This window comes from Microcaecilia unicolor, chromosome 9 (assembly GCF_901765095.1).
Source record: "Microcaecilia unicolor chromosome 9, aMicUni1.1, whole genome shotgun sequence".
In the NCBI taxonomy this organism is placed as follows: Eukaryota; Metazoa; Chordata; class Amphibia; order Gymnophiona; family Siphonopidae; genus Microcaecilia; species Microcaecilia unicolor.
Genome location: NC_044039.1, coordinates 142,564,625 through 142,589,071, shown reverse-complemented (window position 1 = coordinate 142,589,071; position 24,447 = coordinate 142,564,625). Strand labels below are relative to the sequence as shown.

Below are 24,447 nucleotides of genomic sequence, written 5' to 3'. Positions count from 1 at the left end.
GTTGTCAGCAGGGGGGGTCAAAGTTGGTGGTGGTGGCGGCAATGGCGGAGGGGTCGGCAGTGCCGGGGGGGGGGGATAAAATGTGCCCCCTCACCTCAGGCTCTGGACCCCCTCCCGCCGAAGTCTGGCTATGCCCCTGGCTGGGCCATGTTCAGGCACCAGCAGTGAACATTTGGGATGTGTGGCTGGCTATCACTTATCTGGTTAACTGCTCTATTTAGCACTTAACCGCATAAGTGAAACCGGACAAAGACAGGACTGTGTAACAAGTGATTCAGAATACTGCAGCTAAGATGATTCTGGGACAGAGGAGGTCCGATCACGTTACGCCCATGTCGATAAAACTTCACTTTTACATATTAAAGCACATATTTATTTATTTATTTATTGCATTTGTATCCCACATTTTCCCACCTTTTGGATAGCATAGTAAGATAAAAACAAGCAGATATTATGAGAACAGTTCTGAATATATATAGGAGGAGATGTGTTCAATTACATTTGTTGATCTTTTTGGTATGCCTTGTTAAAGAGATGGGTCTTCAGAAGTTTGCGAAAGTTAGTTAGTTCGTGAATCGTTTTTAAGTTGCGTGGCAGTGCGTTCCATAACTGTGCACTCAGGTAGGAAAAGTTTGACACATGCGTTAGTTTGTATTTTAAACCTTTGCAACTGGGGAAGTGAAGATTAAGGAATGTGCGAGATGATCTTTTGGCATTCCTGGGTGGTAAGTCTATCAGCTCTGACATGTAGGCTGGGGCATCTCCGTGAATGATTTTATGAAAATATTATTTTTAAACTGCTATGTTGGGTTTATAAGATGTTTAGAGATACATGTCTAGAGTATTTATTTTCTTTTTTCTCTTTTCCACTGTCTCCTTCTTTGCTCTTAGCCATAAACTCTTGTCTTATCTAAGTACCATCTTTTGTGAAAGTTAAATCAACCTCATTTCCTTATCAAGCAGTTTCTACGTGGTGTTCTTTACCTGCTGATCTCAGAACGATCTCTTCTTATCTACTATTCTGGAAACAATTGAAGGCCTATTTATTTAAAACATTTCTTTATTAAGGTGGTTTTTTATGCAGCTTAAATTTAAACTGTAATTTGATGTTATCCACTTTGAACCTGTATATGGTAGTTGGCGGAGTATAAGCCCCTGTCATCACTACCATGAACGTGGAAACTCTAAGATGAGACCATCACGAGAATGACACGCTCTTCTGGCAGACAAACACTTACTAAAGGAACCATATACATTACTGCATGCCCGTATAGCAGGGCCTGCTTAATCATTGGATCAGGTGAGGCTCTGGTCCATGGCGCCAGCGGTTAAGGGCACCAAAACACCCAGTCTCTGACCTCACCTGGTCTACATGTAAGCATTTTCTACCCCCCCCCCCCCCAGTCCGGTCTCGCTCCTTCTCTCTTCCCCTTCCCCGTAGGTCTGGCACTGCTCCCTCACCTCTCTCACTCCTCTGCAGTCCTGTAAAGCTTACATCAGTTGCCGGCGACAGCAACAGCAGTATGATAGGCTGCCTTTGGCCAGACCCTGGAAGGGAGGGAGTAGTGCTGGATCAACAGGGAGAAGGACCGGGGGGGGGGGGGGGGGGAGAGAGACTGGAACGGTGTGCGGAGGAGAGATGCCAGCCAGAGGTAGGAAGGGATACTGAACCCATTGGGGGAGGGTGAGGGGGAAGCAAGAGGTGCCACTATTTCTGGGATAAGCAGTATAAAATGTTTTGTACTTTTTTGGGATCTTGCCAGGTATTTGTGACCTGGATTGGCCACTGTTGGAAACAGGATGCTGGGCTTTACGGACCTTTTGTCTGTCCCAGTATGGCAATACTTATGTACCTACGAAGCGTTGCGATTGGGGAGTGCTGCCACAGCAAGTTGGTTCAGGGCACAACTATCCCTTGAGCAGGCCCTGCGGTACAGTATTTTATGAGTCAAAGTAAGTAATTTAAAATCTGCACATTCTCTACAAGGTAACCATTACAAGGCTTCATTACAAAGGTATTCGTACTATCAAAAAATACAGATGACCACACATTCCTATATACCTACACCCACTAAACATACACACACACACGGAAACCCATAACTTGCACACTCCTACATCCATGCACAGTCAACATGCTTCCCCCCACACACGTACACTTGCTGGTTTCTCACACACACACACACAGCCACAGCAATGTGCACTCTCCCACACACCCCAACTTCCTGCACATTCTCACTTACCTGTCACTTAGTTATACACAGTCTTACAGACTAGATGCAGCAGCACTGTATACAATGACTGATATCAGTGGTGTAGCCATTCAAGGTGCATGTGTTGCGTATGCACCCCATGTCAGTTGATTACTATTAATGGTGCCAAGCTGCATTTCTCTCCCACAACATATCAAGGAGTAGGCGGTGATCAACAGTGTCAAAAGCAGCAGAGAAGGATGAGGCTAGAGACCTTTGGATCTGTCCAGGAACAGGTCATTGGAGACTCAATGTAGAGGGTGAAAGCCAGAATGAAGTGGATCAAGAATAGCTTGAGATGAAAGAAAGTCAAGAAAATGGTGGTGAACAGCATCTTCAAGTAGCTTGGAAAAGAAATGGAGGAGGGAGATGGAGCAGTAGTTGGAAAGGCACATAGAGTCCAATGAAGGTTTTTTGAGGAGTGATGTAATTATGGTCTGTTTGTACAGTTGCAGTGGAAAGTGAAAGATTGAGAATATGACAGATGGAAGGGATGACAGTAGGAGAGATAGTGCTGAGTAGATGGGTGGGAATAGGATCAGAGCAAAGAAAATGTCCAGTTTCCTTTTCAGTGATTTCAGAAAAGAAAGAAAAGGTGGCAGGTGTTGAAAGAGGGTTGACAGAATGGACTGGGGAGAGGTGGAGATGACTTGGTTGAGTGTGAGAGAAGATCCGCCAGCAAGCGGAAAACTCAAGCACCCCACGGTAAAAACAATAATGTGTAAAAAGTGGGAGTATGACCAAGGATACCAGAAACTGGAGGATGTTCTTAAATAAACCTTCAAACCTTCAATAAAGTTTTTTATTTAAGAACATCCTCCAGTTTCTGGTATCCTTGGTCGTACTCCCACTTTTTACACATTATTGATGACTTGGTTGAGAACTCAAGGTTAATCTTATGAACCTTTTCATGGAAGTACTCAGCCATAGTCTGGGAAGAAAGTGAAGGGAGGGTTAGAGGTGAAGGGACTGAGTAGAGAGTTCAGTGTGGCAAAGAAACATCAAGGGTTTGAGCCAAGATAGATCGCCATATGGATGTAGTAGTCTTGCTTGGCAAGTGAAAGAGCAAACTGGATGGATATCAGCAAGAATTTGAAATGTATGAAGTCAGCATGGGCACGGGATTTCAGCCAAAATCATTTAGCAGATCAGGCACAGGAACATAGGTAGCGGATTTTAGAGGTCAGCCAAGGCTTTGGTATGCCTTACAGAATGGGGAATGGAAGGAGTAAGAGTATCCAGAGCAGAGGAGAGAATAGCATTATAGGAACAGACAGCCTCATTGAGAGACTTGTATAAAATAGTGGTTGAGAAGAAGGATGAAAAACACTGGTAGAGAGACTTCAAGGGTCAATAGCTTGAAGATTCCTAATTGTATTGGTGGAGATTGGACGGGACGAGGCGGGGGGGGGGGGGGGGGGAGGATGATTAAGTGTGAAAGTTATGGTGCAGAAATTGGAGAGTGAGCAGTTGGAGACAAAGACAAGATCAAGACAGTATCTGTTCTGGTAAGTAGGGATATTGAAGCACAGCTGAAGATTGAAAGAGAATGTTAAAGGGAGAAACTGAAAGGCATGAGTCAGAGGGGTCATTAGCATGAATGTTAAAATCCCCAAGAATAAGGGAAGGAGATGAAGGTTTGAGAAAGAAGGAAAGCCAGAGTCAAAGTCAGTGAGAAAGGTAGAAAGGGACTTATCAGGGGATCAATAAATGACAAGTACTCGAAGAGGTAGAGGAGTGAATAGACAAATGGAGTGGACTTGGAAGGAAGAAAAGCAGTGAGACTGAGGTGGAAGAAGAGGTTTAAATCTATAAGAGAGTGAGAGCAGCAGTATTTAAAGTATTTAAAGTTGCCAAAACTCAGATTTCTGATATTTTCTCTGCATACTTCCCATGGTCTCGCAAGCTGCATAAAATTCAATGGCGAGCTGCAGATTACCCACCCCTGCATTAAGCTAAAAAAAAATACAAAATAAATAAAAATAAGTAAAGAAATCTCTGAAATTGAACGGGTCCTGGAAAAACCTTGCTTCTAAAGTAAATAAGAAAGCAAAGTAAAACTGGACCAGCTTGCATTTGTGCACTATAAAAATGTATTGTTTCTAAGAGTCCTTAAATGAGAAGGCCCAGGAAAGCAAACAGCTTGCATCAGGGAATATATTATTGAATTATAGCTGAACAACAGCAGCTTTCGCTAAAAGCTGAATTTTAATTCCATTAATGCATCCGGAATGCACCTGCACAGCTTCTATCTCAGCAATGGTTTTGAATTAACACTCTTGTAGTATATCTTCTCAAAAGAAGACTTCAGGAATCGTAGGGCAGAGCTCTCCAGTTGGGTGAGTTCCAAAAGGCAGACCACTGCACAGAAACCTGTAGGCCAAGACTTAATTTCCAGGGAAACACCTTCCATAACTTCTCTTCAAAGGCAGAGCAGCAGGGAGTTCTGAAGGGGGTAAGCTTGAAACACAGAAGAGAATAACCACTTTGTTCCCTAACTAAGCCCCTCTTCACCTGTTACTTCCCCTTTTTAGGCAGAACTGAAACTATGTACTTTGGTGCCTGGGGAAAGCAGCACAAAATGTTCCCTCAAATGTGGGGCTGGGCCTTGCAGTTGCAAAGACAGCATTTCCTCTTCTTCTTGCCCCCCTTTTTCTCCTGCATCACGGTTTAGAGAACATGGAGCAGAAATAAGAGGGGATAGGCGGACAGATTTCATTCCTGCAAGATTGCACCTAGGGTTGCTAACTCTGAGGGTTAAAAACAAACTGCTACTTGCATACCTTTTCTTATATCCACCCCATGACTGTCCCATCTATGAATTTATTATCTCACAAACGTTATGGCTTGGTAGAAGGGCCAAATTTTCTCTCCCCCTTCTCCACACTGTGATTGACTCTTATCCTATGAAAATAATAATTAATTAAATTGTTTTACTGTTACTGAAGAAACACCAAAAATCCCATCCCCTTTAAGAAGTAAAACACAACCCGTCCCAAAAGAGATGCAGCAAGATACAATAATAGACAAAAAAATCCAGTCTATAGAAACCAAGAAATCCCAAAGAAGACAAAAAAAAAAAAAGAAAACCACAGGAAATGTCTTAAAACATCAACCAAACCCGATGTGATCATGTTTCAGCAGATGTCTGCATCAGGGATATACATCCAAACCTGAAGATATACAATTACTTAGATGCTATTATAAGATTCACTGTGTGCTGTTGCAACAAAGATTTAGACTTCTATATTTTAATTGCACATCTCCAGTTTTGGATGTATACCCCTGATGCAGGCATCAGCTGAAACTTAGCCACATTGGGTTTGGTTGATGCTTTAAATTTCCTGTGTTTCTATACTGGTGTTTTTGGGGGTTGTTTTTGTCCTCTGTGGGATTTCCTGGTTGCTCCAGACTGGGTTGTTCTGTCTACTAGTAAAATAAACCCCTATAAAAAAAAAAGTCACTAACAATCTGTATAGCAAGCTGGATACCACAACAGCACTGATTCTCAGGTCTCAAATAGCAATAACACAACCTATAAAAAAAGCAGCATGGCAAATATTACATCAATGCACCTTTTACAGAGAACATTTTATTTATTTGATATACTGGCCATGTTATTTAACACTGCTTAAAATTTTAGCTGATTGGATGGGATATAGAAGTCATAAATAAATTAACTTCTGAACAGTACATAGTATAAAATTCAACAAGGCATACCAATAAGAGCAACAACTACAAAGCAACACATCGCTACCTTACCTATTATCTACTATGTTCTTACTTATATCTACTTGTTTGAATTTCGATCACGCTATTTTCTATGACATCTCCACCTTACCTATTATCAGTAATGTTTTCTACTTTTACTTGTTTAAATTTCGATGATACTACTTTCCATGTAACACTAAGTATTATCTCCTAATCTACTATCTACTAATAACATCACATTATAAGCCACATCGAGCCTGCAAAGAGGTGGGAAAATGTGGGATACAAATGCAATAAATAAATAAATAAAATGCATCTATCTAAAATATAGAATTCAAAATCAAGCTGTGCTGCTATAGACCTTTATATAGAAACTACATGCTAACAGAATACCTGACCTCAGCCATACATGCAGAACATAGGAAGACCCTCACCAAATGCAAAATTTAAATTCATATATATTTATTTAGATTTTGTTTGCACCTTTTCAGCAGTAGCTCAAGGTGAGTTACATTTAGGTATACTGGATATTTCTCTGTCCCTGGAGGGCTTACGTCTAAGAATGTAGCTAAAGCAATGAAGGGTTAAGTGACTTGCCCAAGATCACAAGGAGCAGCAGTGGGATTTGAACTGGTCACCTCTGGATGTTAAGATGGGTACTCTAACCACTAGGCCACTCCTCCAAGCAAACTAGAAACAGATGTACAAATATTAAGGTTCTGCTCCCTGAAGAATCTGTAGAGACCTCTAGTGACTCAACCTAAGAATTGTTCTTTGACCTATTGACTTCTATATACTTCCACAGTTTTTGGAACAAGGGTCCAACTCACTTGCCTGTGATTGACAATGACAGGAGGAGACACCTCTTGGAGGGAAACTGTGCTGGTATGCGTTAGTTAGAGACCCTCATTTGTCTATAGCTCCTACTTCCCTGGCCATTGCACCATTACTGTAAAGGGAAGAGGGTCTCTCTTTAACACAGCCACAATACCTGGACAGTAAAGGAATGGGAATCAGTAAAGAGGCTATTAAGCACTTGTCTCAGGTGGTAACTGGAACAGGGAACCAGCCACATCCTTCCAAGGAAAAAGGAAGAAAGTTGCTGAACCTTCAAGCCTAAAGGAACATGAGGAGACCAGAAGAGAGTCCCTGTAGATGTACACGGACAAGGAGCCTCAGTACTGATTGCCTTCAGGGGACAGATCAGCTACTATAGACTTTGCAACAAAAAGCTCAGAGAATCCTACATAATTGAACAATACAACTAATTGTTTAAATTTCTGCCCTATAGGTATGAAAATTATACATTGCTCCGTTTATTACATCTTTAGCGAATAGTTCTTTTTTGGAGGGATTGGTTCTGAAATATCTTAAACAGGCTGTTGTTAGGCTTTTATTTAAGAATCCTGCTTCAGATTCATACGTTTTGGGGAATTATAGACCTATTTCCTTTCTGTCTTTTCTAAGATCTTAGAGAAATTAGGGGTCCTTTTACAAAGGCGCGCTAACATTTTTAGTGTGTCCTGATTAGCACGCACTGGGCGGTAATTCCATTTTTGATGCGTGCCCAAAACACGTGGTAGAAAAACGTTTCTATTTTCTACTACTTGTTGCTTACCCGGCAGTAATCTGCAGTTTACGTGCAGTAGCCACTTTCCACCCGTTTAGTGCCTGAGACCTTACTGCTAAGTCAATGGGTTGTGGTAAGGTCTCAGCCTGAAAATGGATGTGCACTGGTTTTAATTTTGCCACATGTCCATTTTCTGGCACACACAAAAAAAGGCTTTTTTCCAGGCACGCTGAGCAAATGGACCTGTGGGCATCCAAAACATGCACCTACACCAGCGCAGGCCACTTTTAGGCACGCCTTAGTAAAAAAGAAGGAGTTTCAGAGGGAATTGGACCCGTTCCCTATGTCCACAACCCGCTGCTCGAACCATTAGGCCACTCCTCCACTCTGCTATTATAAATGCTGTTTTGTAAACTGCCTAGAATCATAGATGGTGCAGGTTATTAATTTTATAAATAAATAAATAATTGATAAGAGACTTTCAAAGCAGCCTACAGCGCGGCTTAGTAAACAGGGCCCTTAGATTGAAAATTTATTTAAGGCACCATCAAAACTTGTTTCTCAACCTGTAGGTTTGGATTTATCCAGATGTCTTTGAGGAAGACTCAGAAAAAGTGTATGGTTTCTCCTGATGCGCCCTGGAGTGATCAAAGAAAAAAAAGCACAGCTGAGCCTTCAGGACTGAGATAAACGGAATCTATTCTGAGAAAGACCTGACATGGGCCGTGTTTCGGCACAGTAGCGCCTGTCTCAGGGGTCCAAAGTTACAATGTTCAAAAAATGTAAAGTAGAAAAACAGATTTCTAGCGGAAATGATGTATGTCCCAAAAAGAAGTAAACACTATTATCCACACTATTGGAAAAAACGCCGTTGGTTGCATAAAGCACCCTGGAGTGACCCAGTTACGGACATTATTTTTTCTTAAATTCCCATGTAAGGTGTGGGGGGGGGGGGGAGTTATCATGCTGCGTCAGGGCTCTATGTCACATAGGGGTCCTTTTACAAAGCAGCAGTAACCCCAACGCAGGCTTACTACATGCCAATTTGAAGTTACTGCTGGCCCAACGCAGGCACCAGTGGTAGTTCCAGCCCCAGCATGAACCATTTCCCTCATTGGGGAAAACAGGGCTCAATTTTTTTGTGTGGTGGTTACCCAGCGGTAATTGGGCAGCACTGCAAACTACTCAGTTACCGCCGGGTTAGTGCAGGAGCCCTTGCCGCCACCTCAATGGGTGGCAGTAAGTGCTCCCCGCTCCCCCCACCCCACATGGTCATCCAGTAAGAGCAATCTTACCTCATAGCTGTGTATTTTTGCAGCCTTTTTACCAGCTGTGGTAAAAAGGGCCTCAGCATATGACAAAAATGGCTGCTGCCGCTACCGCGGGGCCCTTTTAATAGCATCTTGGTAAAAGGGCCCCATTATTTGCTCTTTAATGTGTGTTAAAGGGCAATAACTTGACTTAAATTTCCATTAACTTACAGGGAAACATTACCCCATAGCAGTAGTACTGCAAGACTAACACTAGGGGCACCATTTTGAGAGAGAGAACCAGCAAGGGCAGGAGCGGCTGGAGATTGTTCCTGCCCAAGAGCCCACTAAGCCATCAGGTACAAGCCAGTAGGCCCCTGGGATTAGAAAGGTCCTTTGAGGGCTGGGAGTTCCAATTGGGTTGGGGGGAGCTCTGATCACGGAAGGATGTAGGTGCTATTTAGAGGGGTGGGGAGACAGCACTGCAGCCCTTTTAAGATACAGCTTAGGAGCATCAGGCCATGGCTTGGCAGCTCCCAGGCCAGTGGACTAGCACTGCATGTGAGGTGGCTCACAGACAGCATTAGTCCTTTACCACAAGAGTCAGCAATCTGTGGTAATAGATACCACAGGTTGGTGATTCCCACGGCAAATCAAAGTGTGGTAAAAGTTCACTTTTTACTACACCTTGATAACTTCTCTCCTAAATGTGTGCCTTCACAGTTATTAGCTCTTTTGGATACTAGAAGTATATCTCTAGGGCCCAGTGAGGTAGCCCCTAGTAGCATTATGGATTGAAGATCTCTAAATAGATCCTGAACGTTTTGATGGAAGCTTACTAGTCTTCTTTTTTCTAGTATTTTACATTTTTTCCCAAAAGATTATCATTTTCTCTTGCGATCCCTTACTTGTGGACTTTCGAGAGGTCTGATATTATTTTCCTTAATTTTTGCTTAAATTCTATTTTGATATTATACTTTATTAATAGACGGACCTCTGTTTTCTGAACAATTGCTTGATTAAACGTTTTGGAAATTGCATAAATTTAAAAAAAACCCAACTATGATGAAGGTTCAGAACCCCCAGCATAACACCTCTCTCCTCAACACACACAGAAGAAGCATGAGGACAGCATGAGAAAGAGACTGTAATTAGCACAGCTGAAACAAGAGACCAGAAAGCTGGAGCCAAATTGAAGTGTTTTACATACACTGCAATATCCTAGTGCCCTGTGGTACAGTACGTTAAAGGATGAGAACTGTGAAACCTCAGCAATCCTTGCTAATTGAGATTGCGTAGAGTGACATTTTTAGGAATAGAAACACAGCGACACTACAAAATATTAAGTAACAAGTTTCAGGACGTTCTGATATACAGTAGTGTAAAAGAGGCTTTGCCTGTGAGACAACTTAACATTACCGATTCATTCATTATAAAACATGCTACCATTTCCCCATTCTATTTAATATTCTGCACCATTCAAGGTCTGTATTTTGGTCATTCAATTAGCTATATATAACTTTGACTTATTTTAGTGGGGGGTTTTTCCTATTGATTGATGCCTGGATAATAGACCTTTATGTTTACTGTGATAAATATATGCTATTACTTGTTCGATGTTTTCTATTTGAGTTGATTCATTCAGTAAAGTGCAAACTGTTTTTCTTAATGCTGTTGTTGCTAGTAACTTCTTTGGAAATCAAGGTAAACCCTATAACAGAACAGTCTAAAGGGAAACTGGGGCTTAGGATTTAAAGACACTGTTTGACCCCTTGCAGATGAGAAACTCCTTTGTGTCCCAACTGGGCTAATGAGCCAAGTGTGGTGCAAATACAATGGGTATGATACTCAAAGTGGTTTAAGTGGGCAGAAGAGGCTCCTGCCCACTTAAAAAAGAGCTCAGCAGGCTGACATTCAGTGGCCCTTAACCAGGCAGTGCTGCTGAATATTGGCACTAAACAGCCCTTCTAAGTCCAGGCACAAGAGAAGCATTCTGGAGGAGGAGCCAGGAGTTAAGCAGGTGCTGACAATATTCAGTGCACCAGCATGTAGACCCCAAGGAACAGCAGCGGGATTTGAACTTGCCACCTCTGGATTGCAAGACTGGTGCTCTAACCACTAGGCCACTCCTCTACTCGCTATTTATGTAGGACCACATAAATAGTGTTTCCAACTTTGTATGTTAGCTAAGCAGGTGCTGGCACTGAATACTTTCCAGCATCCACATAACTTCCAGGTAGTGGCCTGAAGTACTGTGATCTCCTGCACCAGTCGACCCCCTCCCATCCCCCAGAAGAACATCTGACCCCCTGACTCCTATCCCACTATCTGCCTCCCTCTGTCCCCACAAAACATCTGATCTCCCCCCCCCCCCCCATTCCAATCCACCCTGCCTCGCTTCCCCCTGGAGGAGCATCTGATCCCCCAACAAGGATCCACAAACCTTCATAGGCCCCACTGGGTCTACCTTTCCAATCCCTGATGGTTTGGCAGAGAAAGGGCAGGAGCGATGCCCACTCACTCCAGCCCATTATAGCTCTCACTTCAAAACGGCTGCCGTGATCTCTAGCAGCAGCCTTGTGGTACTACCGAAGTACCACAAGACTGCCACTACAGGTCATGGCAGCCATTTTGATGCTCTTCAAGGGGGTGGCTGGGAAGGAGGGGAGATCAGAATTGGAACGGGTGTGAACTGCCCAGATATTCTTATGCAGGTCCTGGCTAAAAATCAGCCAGGATCTACATAAGTGTCTTATGCAGATCCTGACTGAATATCATATGGGACCCACATAAGAGCTGACAGTTTGACAGAGTCCAGTCAGGCTGGGATATTCAATGCTGGTTTCTAGATATGGCCTAGCATTGAATATCAGGGTCCAATTTTGCCCAGGCGGTCAGCATTTTAAAAAACCGCTGACCACCACCAGCTGAATATTGACAAAAGTGTTTCTTCTGCCAGCTATCTCCCTCCTTGGCTGTGAATATTCTTCTTTACCTGAAGGGGATGCTACATATAACTGTGAATATCCTAAAAATCTGACTGTCTCATGGCACTAGAGCACAGGTTCTCAACCCAGTCCTCGAGACACACCCACCCAATCAGGTTTTCAGAATATCCACAATGAATTTGCACAAGATAAATTTGCATACAGTGAAGAAAGTGCATGCAAATCTATCTCATGCATATTCACTGTGGATATCCTGAAAACCTGACTGGATGGGTGTGTCCCGAGGACAGGGTTGAAAACCCCTGCACTAGAGAAACAGAGTTGCCTACTCCTGAGATAGAGGAATGCACTATCTCTGCCATAGCGCCCCTGTGGGAGATTGTCGCAATGGTTTCTTCCTGCTTTCATATCAGTGAGTGACCCCTAGTTTATATGTGGATTTGTTAGGTAGATTTTGCAAGGGTAGGAGCTTTTCCATTTTCGCTTGTGATTTATTAATTTAATATATCACTTGTCACTAAGCATTATGTAGTTTACAATGGGTATTTGACAAATAGAATTTAGGACCCAGGCCAAAACCTTAGGAGCCAAGAAACAGGAAGCAATTAGTTCTGACAAACAAACAGACAGAGTCAGAGGCCAGAGCAGATAGAGAATAGGCAGAGCATCAGCAGCAAAAGACATACGCCTGTGCTCTGCAGGCAAATTTAAAGTGCAGAGCAGGTAGAAGAAAGGGCATCTGGGACGGAGAATTCTGCCCCATCCCCCCATTGGTTGGCTCAATGGGTAAATGGTGGCAACTTTTGGTACCCTCCCTGCTATGCTTACCATGTTGCAACGGCCCTGGGTAAGAGTGGGTCAGAGATTGAGTGTAAGCCCTTCATCCTTGGGTCAGCTCCAGCACAGGACTGACTTGCACATTACAATCTTACCAACTCACATGCTCAAACAGTTTTTAGTGTGTTTCATTCTACAGACCTCAAAGTCACAAGTCATATCCATCACAGAAATAAGACGTCATGAATGTGCATGTTGTTTGTTAAGCTGCTTTGTACTTCCAGCTCAGTCACAACCAGAGCTGGCATCTGCTACCCTTTATTCATAACTAACTAAAAATTCCTCCTCCTCCTCCTCCTCCCCTCCCATTTTTATATCCCTTCATTCCCAGTGTACCTAACATTGTCATTGAAGTGACAGTTCTGGGCCAGGGATCATGCACCATAGCTCCTATCTGAACCTGCAGTCAGTCAGGTCTCACACTTATGCAATGGGTGAGACTCCCATCCCTTGGAGGCTATGAATAACAGACTTACAGAATCATCAGTCCCAGCTAACCCAAAAAGCAGAGGACCCAACCTTGGGGATCACACCAATACAAAGCCACTGCCACCTGACCCTCCAGACTGGACCAGACAGCATATACAGATGTCCATCTCCATTTCAACTGTGTTTATTGATGTTTACCTCTTTTCAATGTTTTTCTCGCAAATTGGCTGACGCAGAATTACAGGACATAGCCAACTAGGAAGACTTCTATAAATGGTACTCAAAAATGGGCACTGGAAAAGATCAGTGCTAATGCTGCTCTATAAAGCATGTGCACTTTATAGAATATCGTTTATTCATTTACTAGACCGTCGCTTATTACAAAAGTAAATCAGAACGGTTTACAATTTAATTTAAAATAACATTAAAAATGGTGGATAAACATACTCTGAAATCCATTTATGATAGGAAAGCACCTCAAAAAGACATTCTGTTAATAACATTCATACAAATTTCTCAGGCTATAATCATAAAAACATTTAATAAAATCAAAAAATCTAATTTTTTTTCTTTATTTTATTGTATTTTTCCTCCTTTCTTTCTCACTCTTATTTCCTTCTTTCTCCTTTGTTTTTATTTTAAACATTATTTTCAAATGACTCTCGAAAAAATTATGTTTTTAAAATTTTACAAAAATGAATATAAGAATCTTCAAAGCCTAAGTTCTTTAGGAAGACAATTCCAAAATGTAGGCGCTAGGAAAAAGAATGCAGATGTTCGCGTTGATTCCCATCTAGCTTTAGATGGAGATGGAATTCATATACTTTCCACAATGTGATTTTCCGGATTTAATTTGTGATGTGCTATCTCTCACTGTTACCAATAACCTACCCTTCAATTATGGGCTGCTCATGTCTTTGTCAGTGGGCAAACTTACAAAATCAGCAAGGGATCAAATACTTATTTCCACCACTGTATGTGTATACCTTACCTTGATTTGTACCTGCCTTTTTCAGGGCACAGACTGTACAAGTCTGCCCAGTAGTATTTCCTGCCTCCCAACCACCAGTCCCGCCTCCCATCACCGGCTCTGGCACAGACCGTATAAGTCTGCCCTCCACTATCCTCGCCTCCCAACCACCAACCTCTCTTCCCCCACCTGCTCCTCCACCCAATTTTGGCTAAGCTTCTGAGGATCCATTCCTACTGCACAGGATTCCTTTATGCATATCCCACGCATGTTTGAATTCCGTTACTCTTTATAAGACTGTGTGCAACTTTTTGGAACATCCCTGGCTCGCCCATACTTATCCCATGGCCATGCCCCCTTCTGGGATGCATGCTATGGGATTTAGGCATCCAGGGTTATAGAACGGCATGCAGCCATATGCTCCCACACATCCTAATTGGTGCTAATTAACCTCAATAATTGGTGCTAAACATCCAATTATTAGTTGTTAACAGCTCGTTAGCAATTAAGTTGCTCACACATCTCAGGAGTGTGCCCAAATCTGATCCTAATCAATCCAGGGTTTTGCCCCAAATCTACCATCAAAAGTAATACCCTTACTTTTGTGCTGTATCACTTGCAGAGGAGGGGTAGGAATTCTTTTGGGTCTGAGGGCCATAAATTGCCAACCTTGTAGGAGGTGAATCATTGAAGACTGGGAAGATACACCTCATAAAGCCTAATGAGCATGACGGGGAGTGGGGGTTCCTTCCATATATGTCTGATGGTCAGTGGCTGCATCACTTCCAGTTTGACGGTGTCACTTCCTGCCAAATGTGGCATACTGCAGCTAGAATCGGCCTTGCCTCCACAGACCATAGTTTATGCAAGTTTGTGCTAAACTCACATTCAGATCTAATCGACTCTGTGGCCTAGCCCTGGTAAGTAACCTAGATCTCCATTTTACGTCAAACTGCTGGCTCTCCTAGACCTGCAGTACTAACAAGACTTGCATCCCATTTGGCAGCACCTGGGGTAGACAGCAACCTACAAATACATTTATTTATTACTTAGGCTTGTAGTCCAAGTAACTAATTAGAAGCTTAAGGCTAAATCCAATAACCTATAACATAAAATACAACAAATAAGATGGTGGCAGTTAGAACAAACATGCAATAATTAAAATTAGAAAGTTTTAAAATACCACTCTCCAGCAGACATCAAACTAGTCCATAATATAATATGTAAAATCAAAATTACTAAATAAGCTTCAAAATTGAGCACAGTTTATAGGTATCGTTATCTAATAAAATTAAATTTATTTTATGTAAAACAATAAAATTAATGGAGTTAATTATCAAGCAAATGGAACAAACACACATAAATTCCCACCATATTAATAAGACCTCTCTCTATTAAGGGGCCCTTTGATGCTAACAGACATTAGTATGCACTAAGGGCCTCTTTTATCAAACTGCGTGCGGTAACGCTGACAAAGCCCATTCACTTTGAATAGGCTTCATTGGCATTGCCGCGCAGGAACCACTAGCGCGGCTTGATAAAAAACATCCTAAGTGCCACGTTGGTCCATAGGTAGAAAACAGAACACTGAGTATTTAACGTGTGCCGATATCCATTAGTGTGAGCTAAGCTTTTACCTAACTTTCTGAAACCCAAATAATCTCCCACTAATCTTGGTTTCGAGGGGAAATTATTCCATAAAGTGTTCCCAAGAGAGGAAAAAGCATTCCTTTTCATTTCCACCTATTGACCTTTTGCCGACAGGTGTAAGAGTCTTTTAGTCATAAATAACTCTAGGCGATCTCAGAGACACTGGAGGCCTCTACTATTCATTGGTCTAAAAACTACATATAAAGCCTTGAATTGGACTCTGCGATTGATTGGGATCCAATGGGGGTATTTTAATGCTGAGGAGATATGGGGCTCATTTTCAAAGCATATAGACTTATAAAGTTACATATAGCTGACGGCTATGCATCTGAGTCTTTTTTTAAACCCATCAACAAAGTGTTGCAATAATCAAGATGATTAATAATTAAAGTACCGTATATACTTGAATATAAAGCCATCCGAATATAAAACGAGATAACATTTTTCCCCTGAAAAAAGGAGGCAAAATGTTAACTCGAATAGAAAACAATGGTTTATATTCAAGTAATCCTCTCTCTCCTTCTTCCCCTCCCTCCCCCCTCCCCCCTCCCCCATGGCATCCAGCATTCCTGCCATTCCCTCCCTTTCCCGAGGTGTCCTGCCACGGCTGGCTCTGCTCCCAGCACCCCCCCCCCCCAATTGGAAACTCCCACTCACTCACTCCTTCCATTGTGAAGAGGAAAAACCCTCCTGGGCCTACTTTACAGCCCTGGTGGTCCAGTGGTAAGTAATCTTCCTACATTCCTGCCCTTGCAGTCTCAGTACTGAAAATGGTTGCCGCAAGATTGCTACTGAAACTTGCAGCAGTCATTTTCAGTATGGAGACTGCATGGGTAGGAAATGTAGAAGGATCGCTCCTGCCCCAGCTCACCACTGGACCACCGGGGTTGTAAGGTAGGCTCGGTGAGGGACCAATGGTGGGTCCGGGAGGTAGGGTGCCCTCTTTACAACAGAGGGAGTGAGCGAGTGGCAGTTGGTGGGGGGGGGGGGGACTGGGGGCAGAGGAAGTCACAGCAGGAAGAGAGGGAACGGTGAATGTTACGGGGACAGTAGTGCCAGTTATTGGGTGAGGAGGTGAATAAACATTTATTGTCTAATATTTATTTAGTAGTCAGGGTTTTTCTTGCCTGGGGTTCTGCCTGGGGGGAGGGAACATTTCTCGAGGGTCCACCCTCCAGGAGAGCTCCAGAAGGCTACTCCTGTCTCCGATTCAAGGAAAGGAGTATGCAGGTGGTGCCCGAACAGGGACTTGAGGGTGCTTTGCCTCAGGTGGGTGATCTCTGTCCTCAAGGTAACTTGGTGGGTGAACGTCCCCAGCCATTCCGGGGGGAGCACTTACTGCCACCCATTGAGGTGGTGGTAAGGGCTCCTGCACTAACCCAGTGGTAACTGGGCAGCGCGATTACAGCCGGGTAAGCACCAGAAATGGTGCACGCAAAGGGTATTTATTTATTTATTTATTTATTTATTTGTGACATTTATATCCCACATTGTCCCAAACAAGTGTTCAATGTGGCTTACAATAAACATTATAGGGTACATAACAAAGAATAATGCATAAGAAAGTAATTTGTTTTAAGAATCCAATTTTGCAATACAGTATCATAAACATACAGGGATAGCTATGGATGTTTAACATTTACAAAATCTATTAGGAATGAGAAAATGTACATGAAGCAAAGAGGAAGTTAATGGTAATTAGAGTAATAACCAATTCAGGTAATTAATTGTTTGAGATATGGTCGTTCTTTGTGAGGTTTGTTTGAATAGGAACGATTTGAGGATTTTGCAGAATCTAGTATATTCCTGTATATTTCTTATTTTGGGTGGTAAGGAGTTCCACAGGGGTGTAGCCAGACTTCAGCAGGAGGGGAGTCCAGAGCCTGAGGTGCTGGGGCACATTTTAGCCCCCCCTGGTGCTGCCGACCCCCCCCCCCCCCCCCCCCCCCCCCCCGTCGCTGACATGTCCCATGTTGTGGCAAATGACAGCCCATCCCGAATGCCTGTGTTAAAGTCTCCATTTTATAAACGCAACACAAGCGCCTTTGTACCTTTATAAAATTCCCAGATCCGAGACCAACAGCATTCAAATGTTGATGCACATATTTATGCATGTTCTGCAGTTAGTGTAATTATTATTAGCATTTGTATAGCGCTACCAGACGCACGCAGCGCTGAACACCTGACATAGAGAGACAGTCCCTGCTCAAAAGAGCTTACAATCTAAACAATCTAAGGGTCTACCTGCATATTTTATAAAATGCATGCATACATTGCAATTCCTTCGCGTAGTGCACATACGATTACTGTGATTTTGTTAAAAGCATCTAAAAGCTGCCTGATTTTATAAAAGGTTTCCATGTGCAAACCTGGCTTAACACATGGAAAAACCTTTTGTAATATCACCACCCTAAATTTATTTAGATTTTGTTCACACCTTTTTCAGTAGTAGCTCAAGGTAAGTTACATTCAGGTACTCTGGATATTTCTCTGTCCCAGGAGGGCTCACAATCTAAGTTTCTGTCTGAGGCAATGGAAGGTTAAGTGACTTGTCTAAGATCACAAGGAGCAGCAGAGGGATTTGAACCGGCCACCTCTGGATTGCAAGACCGGTGGATCCAACTCTACCCAGCTATTTTACTGCTTATTCCTTAGTAACCCTATTTTTGCCAGCTTAACAGAACTCTCAACGTGCTCTCCTTTAAATGAAAAGCTACAAACAGAAGAGATAAATCCCTGGATGAGGAAACTGCACTTGAAGAATGCAGATTCATGTGGGATTCCTTTGAGTCATCTAAAGTATCTCCTTCCTGGTCTCTTTAATAAAGGAGTGAGGTGTGACAGCTCACAACCTGTCAGATATTTTGTGTGCCCTGAACATCACGGATACATATGAAATAAAAATGTGTAGAGAAGGTTAGTCATAAATTGGGATCTCTAGAGCTTCTAAGCAATGCTGTCCATAATAAATGCCACGAGTTCAATTTTTTTTTAAATGAGGCCAAAGGGCAAAGATTAGTATTCAGATCCTTACATCTCACGTCACTTTCCTCCACATTACAGAGAAAAGCAACAGACCAAGGGGCCTGATGCTCAAAACCTAACGCCGGCGTTGGAAATGATTAATGCCAGACTGGCACACACGTTAATGTGTACAAAATGTTCAGAGGGCTTTAGCGCAGGAAACATCGTGTACGCCAAAGATGGCTGCAAATAGTATTTGCATGTATTCAAATGGATGCTAATGAGGTCATTTGGTATTCCTTCCCAATGCTCAAAGAACAGCACGTAAACAAATGCTGCCGAAGGTTTTGAAGAAACTTTAAATTGACCGTTTCGCCTTCTTTTAGAAGCAGAAGGAAGCCTTGCAGCCTATAAATGCTGATAGCAAGAAACGAACGTGTGTCAGTCCGAGCAAAACCAACAGTGCAAGCACACATGGGTGCCTGTTTTTCTGCGCTTAAATATGAACCTCTCATGTGAAAACAATTTTTGAGAAGCTTATTTTTAAAGGCGCAGAAGAAACAGTGCCGATGTGTGCTTGCACTTCCGGTCTTGCCTGGGCATGCGCACGAGAGCTGCACTTACCGTGAAACTCTTGTGCGCATGCACCAGGCACACTCCTCCCCCTTGCTTTCGGTTTCATAGTACGCAGATAAATTGAACGTCATTTGCTTTGAGCATTGGAGAGCTAGGTTTCTGTGCTGTTCTTGTGCTGGGGGGGTTGCACTGCTTGGCTTTAGCGATGGACCTTTGGGCGTCAGAGGTATGACGTCTTCTTGGATTCACTTCCCTGCATCTGAATCAGACATTCCCACTTTTTCAAAGTAGGGGCAGCAGTTTCTATTCATGTGTCAGTGGTGTATTTCATCATTTCAAGATTTCCATCCCTGGCTCTATTAAACACACATTATACCTCATGACAGAATCACAACATACAGCACTTGCTACTCTTGCTACCAGTATCAATTCAGTCGCTGGTGCGATGTCTCCACAGCTTTAAGCAAGAAGAAATAGCACTGCAGTTCATTAAAATGAGCTTCCAGGATCACATTTGTTTTACCGGGTACGGTTCTTACACCTTTGAGGGCTGTTTATATGATTATTATATGTTTACTTGTAATCTTCTGAGAACCACTAGCATCAGTGGGATAAATGATTCTCATAACTAAATAATAACTGACTAATTTCAAACTAGTCATTTGAATACAAGGAAATAAAGGATGGGAGCGTTAACTCCCGAAATCTAGTCATGAACTGTATTAAGGTAATCTTCTAAGAAGGTATCAATTTATATGATTTTTTAAAATGTGTTAGTTTGTTAAAAGGAGAAGCTGGAACTGTAATATTCACACTTTTCATTTCACAGCATCTTCATCCGGAAAGGCTAAGGCTTCTGAGGCACAAATAACTCCACAGTTTTTCTCTGTATTATAAAATTGGCAGTGTTCCTATTCTTGCTGATTTAATTTTTTCTGCTAGTCTTCAATCCCTCCTATATAATATATTCAGAGCCACTGCAAGAGTATTAGCTACCCTTAACTTTGGGCCACTTGGCCCCCCAACAATCATGATCACCCAACCACTATCCCTCCCAAAATAGTCTGGGTAAATGGCTATTTGACAGTCACTCAGCTCGCCCACCCTCCCTACTGGTAAAAGCATTTCCTGTTGTTTCTTTGAATTTGTGTGATATCATTTGTGCTTTGATTGCAGCTGTTCATTGCCCCCCTCCCCCCCCCCCCCCAGAAAGTTATTTCTCTGGGCAACTGTTGCTTAGTCTTGCCTAAGGGTTGCACCAGCCTTGATTATATTCAGGAGCGCCAACAGCCACGACAGGACCTGGGGCAGAGAAGTACATGGGCCCCTATACAGGGAATCCAGAGCTGGCATAACCTTACCTGGCAAATCACAGTGGGCAGATCAGGACAGATTGCACCAAGCCAGCAGTTGCCAGTGTGATGGTGTGCATGCAGAGAGCATCATGGATTACATAAGTACATAAGTATTGCCATACTGGGACAGACCAATGGTCCATCAAGCCCAGCATCTTGTTTCCAACAGTGGCCAATCCAGGTCAGAAATACCTGGCAAGATCCCCAAAAAGTTCTATATATTTTATGCTGCTTATCCCAGAAATAACAATCGATTTTCCCCAACTCAATTTAATAATGGTCTGTGGACTTTTCCTTTAGGAAGCTGCCCAGACCTTTTTTAAACCATGTTAAGCTAACCGCCTTTACAACATTCTCTGGCAACAAATTCCAGAGTTTAACTACACGTTGAGTGAAGAAACATTTTCTCCAATTTGTATTAAATGTACTACTTTGTAGCTTCATCGCATGCCCCCTAGTCCTAGTATTTTTGGAAAGCGTAAACAGACGCTTCACATCTATCCGTTCCACTCCACTCATTATTTTATAGACCTCTATCATATCTCCCTCAGCTGTCTTTTCTCCAAGCTGAAGAGCCCTAAATGATTCAACCTTTCCTCATAGGGATGTCATCCCATCCCCTTTATCATTTTTGTCGCCCTTCTCTGGTCTCAGGATGGGCCTGGCTGCACTGCACATGCTTCACATTTTAAATAATCATAGTGGTGGGCATGGTGGGTGGGACCCTGGCACCTATGGGCCCCGAGGTCATGATACCTCCATGACCCCACCCCTCCCCTGTCATCAGGCCTGATTATTATCTCACCCTCATAGCATCATCTCACACCAAGGCAGACTGCACAAAAATGCATTTCTCTAATATCTGGCATTCTGCAGTGTTATGCCTTTAATTAAATGTGTGTGTCCCACTACAGCTGCTATGAAACCTGCTCACATCCCCAAACTAGTATCTACATCAATGCCGTGAAGATTTCTGAATGAACAGCTACTGAAGGTGTAATGCAGTCAGAAAAAAAATCTTGCAGTGCATCTAAACAAAAAATGAGATTGATTGAAAAGTTTTACTTCACAAGCACATGTTATTTTCTACATGGCAGCTCTGTTAAATAAATAACTGAAGAATACAATGAACAGAGTATCTTTTTTTGAGGTACCTCAACTGGGTTATGCATTAAACACACGTCCATCACATAGTCATTTTCATGTTTTAATGATTTGAATTAATGGAAGTCTGTACCAGGTCAGTGTGATACTGGGATAGGATATGAGGAACCAGGTGAAGTAGAAAAACAGTTTAACTACCAGCTCAGATGGAGGAGCTGATGAATGACCAACTTCTGGCATATCTTGGTTTCATATCTTGGAGATAATGGACCAGAAAGTGCTAAACCTTCACATGGTTTAGGGTATCTATCGGCTTCCAGTAACACCAGTAAAGCATGACAGTTTTGCATACATTATCCAATAAGTGACCTGGAGATTACAATCGGTGTGTCACAATTAAAATTGTCTTTTACTATGGTTACTACTAACTCTAGTTTTAGTTCCCCAATTGTAAAGATTTTCACGCAAACGTAGCTCCACTTTAGTTTCACAAAATATAAGCAGATAAGAAAACGTATGGAGAGAGAACGATGTGGAGAAGTGACTACATGACAGAACCACATTCAATGCTCAGTCTCTTCATGATTAACATTATCTTCGAAGAGAATCCCTCCTGGTCTCCCTCAACTCAGGCAAGAATTCACCTACCTTACTGCACCTAACAGTTCTGTTAACAAAGACCCGCAAAAATAGGTGTGCCAGTCAGCCAACAATTTGCAAAAGAGCTGAACTTGGCTCGCATAACTATCCATAAAATGCACAATTGAAACCACTGGAGGAGTGGCTTAGTGGTTAGGGTGGTGGACTTTGGTCCTGAGGAACTGAGTTCGATTCCCGGCACAGGCAGCTCCTTGTGACTCTGGGCAAGTCACTTAACTCTCCATTGCCCGCCGCATTGAGCCTGCCATGAGTGGGAAAGCGCGGGGTACAAATATAACAAAAAAATAAAAATCACCTCACACTTTTCCACTGTTAATTCGCAACGCAGGAGGCAAGCATTTGTACAGAATACCCAGACAAGGAGAAGCCTATTTTATTTTCTTAATAGGAGCTGTGCTTTTAACTGAGAAAAATAGTTGCTTACCCAGTAACATCGTGATGGTCCCCAGAGCCAGCTGGAGAGCACTGGGCAGATGTGGGAGGCAATCCATGAGTTTGGTGAGTGTTGCACAATGATTACTCAGCGTGTCTCCCAGTGGTGTTTTCTGTGTCCCTATTTATCCGTTTCCTTCGGCTCTCACACACTTTGTGGCTGTTTCTCCCACCCTCTTCCATCTCCCTCCCTCTCTGTCTCTGCAGAAGCTCCTCTGCTGCTCTCTACCACTCCTCTCCTGCTGACTTATTGAAGCCTTCCTACCTCCCGGCTCAATGGGGTTCCCCTTGGGTCCTAAAGCCCTCTTGGTTCCTCAGATTCTGCGTTACACTTGTTTTCTGATTTCCACCTAACTTAAGTCAGCGTTTCGATAAGTTGTTTAATTTTCATTACCATGGACAACAACAAAATCTTTCCTTGAAATCTAATGCCCCCAGTCCTTTTACAGTACTTAACGGATACTATAATCTGCTTGATTCACTGTATTAGGAGCAGCAAGTTATATTTCATTCATAGTTTTAAATCTATTCCATTTTCTGGCGCCTAGCTACCTCCATGTTATCATTTGTAAAATGTAATCTGTCGATGCGTATAGCAATAGTCAGAATACGAAATAAATAAAGTCAAATCAAATTCACCTTGTGGTGTCTCCTTACCTCTCCCAGCACCTAATATTATTTTGATCTTATGAGTGACGGTCTAGGCAAGGTCTTAATACCTTTTTACACCTTTTCCACACACCTCTGTGAATCCCTTACTATTTTCCGCACCTGCCTTAAAGATCTATCTTTTCGCCTTAGTCTTCCTCAGTCGTGCTTCCCCCTCCTCACTTCTTAGCACTAGATATATCCTTGCTCTGCTCACTTGTGAGTATAGTGGTTAAGGGGTCTTGTAGCAAGAAGTCTGGGAGTGTCTCCAGGCAGGGGCGTAGCCAGACCTCGGCGGAAGTGGGGTCCAGAGCCCAAGGTGGGGGGCACATTTTAGCCCGCCTCCCCCAGCCGCCGACCCTCCCCCGCCACTTTCGACCTTTTCCGCTGCCACCAGGTACCTTTGCTGGAGGGGGTCCCCAACCCCCCGCCAGCCTTAGTCTTCTTCAGCGCCGGTCTCCGTCAACATTCGCTGATCTGTGCTGTGAGTCCTAACTGACGTCCTGCATGCTAGTCCTGCACGTGGGTTGGAGATCCTCGCCAGCAAAGGTACCTGGCAGTGGCGGGGGAGGGGCGGTGGCAGCAGCATAAGGGGAGTCGAAAGTAGAGGGGAACCAGGGCTAAATCTGTGGGGGCTCATGCCCCCGTGGCCCCACCTAGCTACACCCCTGTCTCCAGGACCTGTTTAGGAGAACCTGGACGAACACAAAGGCCAGAAAAGGGCAGCTACTGAGCTTAGAAAAGAGACAGGGATAGATCGATCTACGTTTTCTGCAGGGAGATGTTTTCATTTGCAAAACCAGAGCAAAGATTTGCTGTACTTGTCACTCCATCACCTTGAATAATTCAGATAAAATAAAGCCATGTGGGAGAGAGGCACACTCGTGTTCATACATGGAGTGGAGTTCTTATCTTTGTGAATTATTCAGGCAGTAAATGTTGCACTATCCACAGCTAACAATCCAGTCACCTTCTGTTATTTTCACAAGATTTCACATTAATTCTGCAAGGCTTTGCCACTTTCTGAGGAAGCTTTCACAAAGTTTTCATGAACAGTAGCAAAGTCTTGTAGAATAATTTCTAGCACTATA

At 43.0% G+C, this 24,447-nt stretch overlaps 1 protein-coding gene across 1 annotated transcript in view; it reads right to left on the bottom strand.

The window, feature by feature from the left end:
- The window catches only part of LTK (leukocyte receptor tyrosine kinase), a 251,737-nt gene extending 228,915 nt beyond the window's left edge, over positions 1 to 22,822 (bottom strand). Inside the window, exon 1 of the mRNA XM_030215372.1 lies at positions 22,701 to 22,822. Coding sequence (XP_030071232.1) covers positions 22,701 to 22,767 — 67 coding nt within the window. The 5' untranslated portion in view covers positions 22,768 to 22,822. The remainder of the gene's footprint in view (positions 1 to 22,700) is intronic.
- Between the last annotated feature and the right edge of the window lie 1,625 nt (positions 22,823 to 24,447).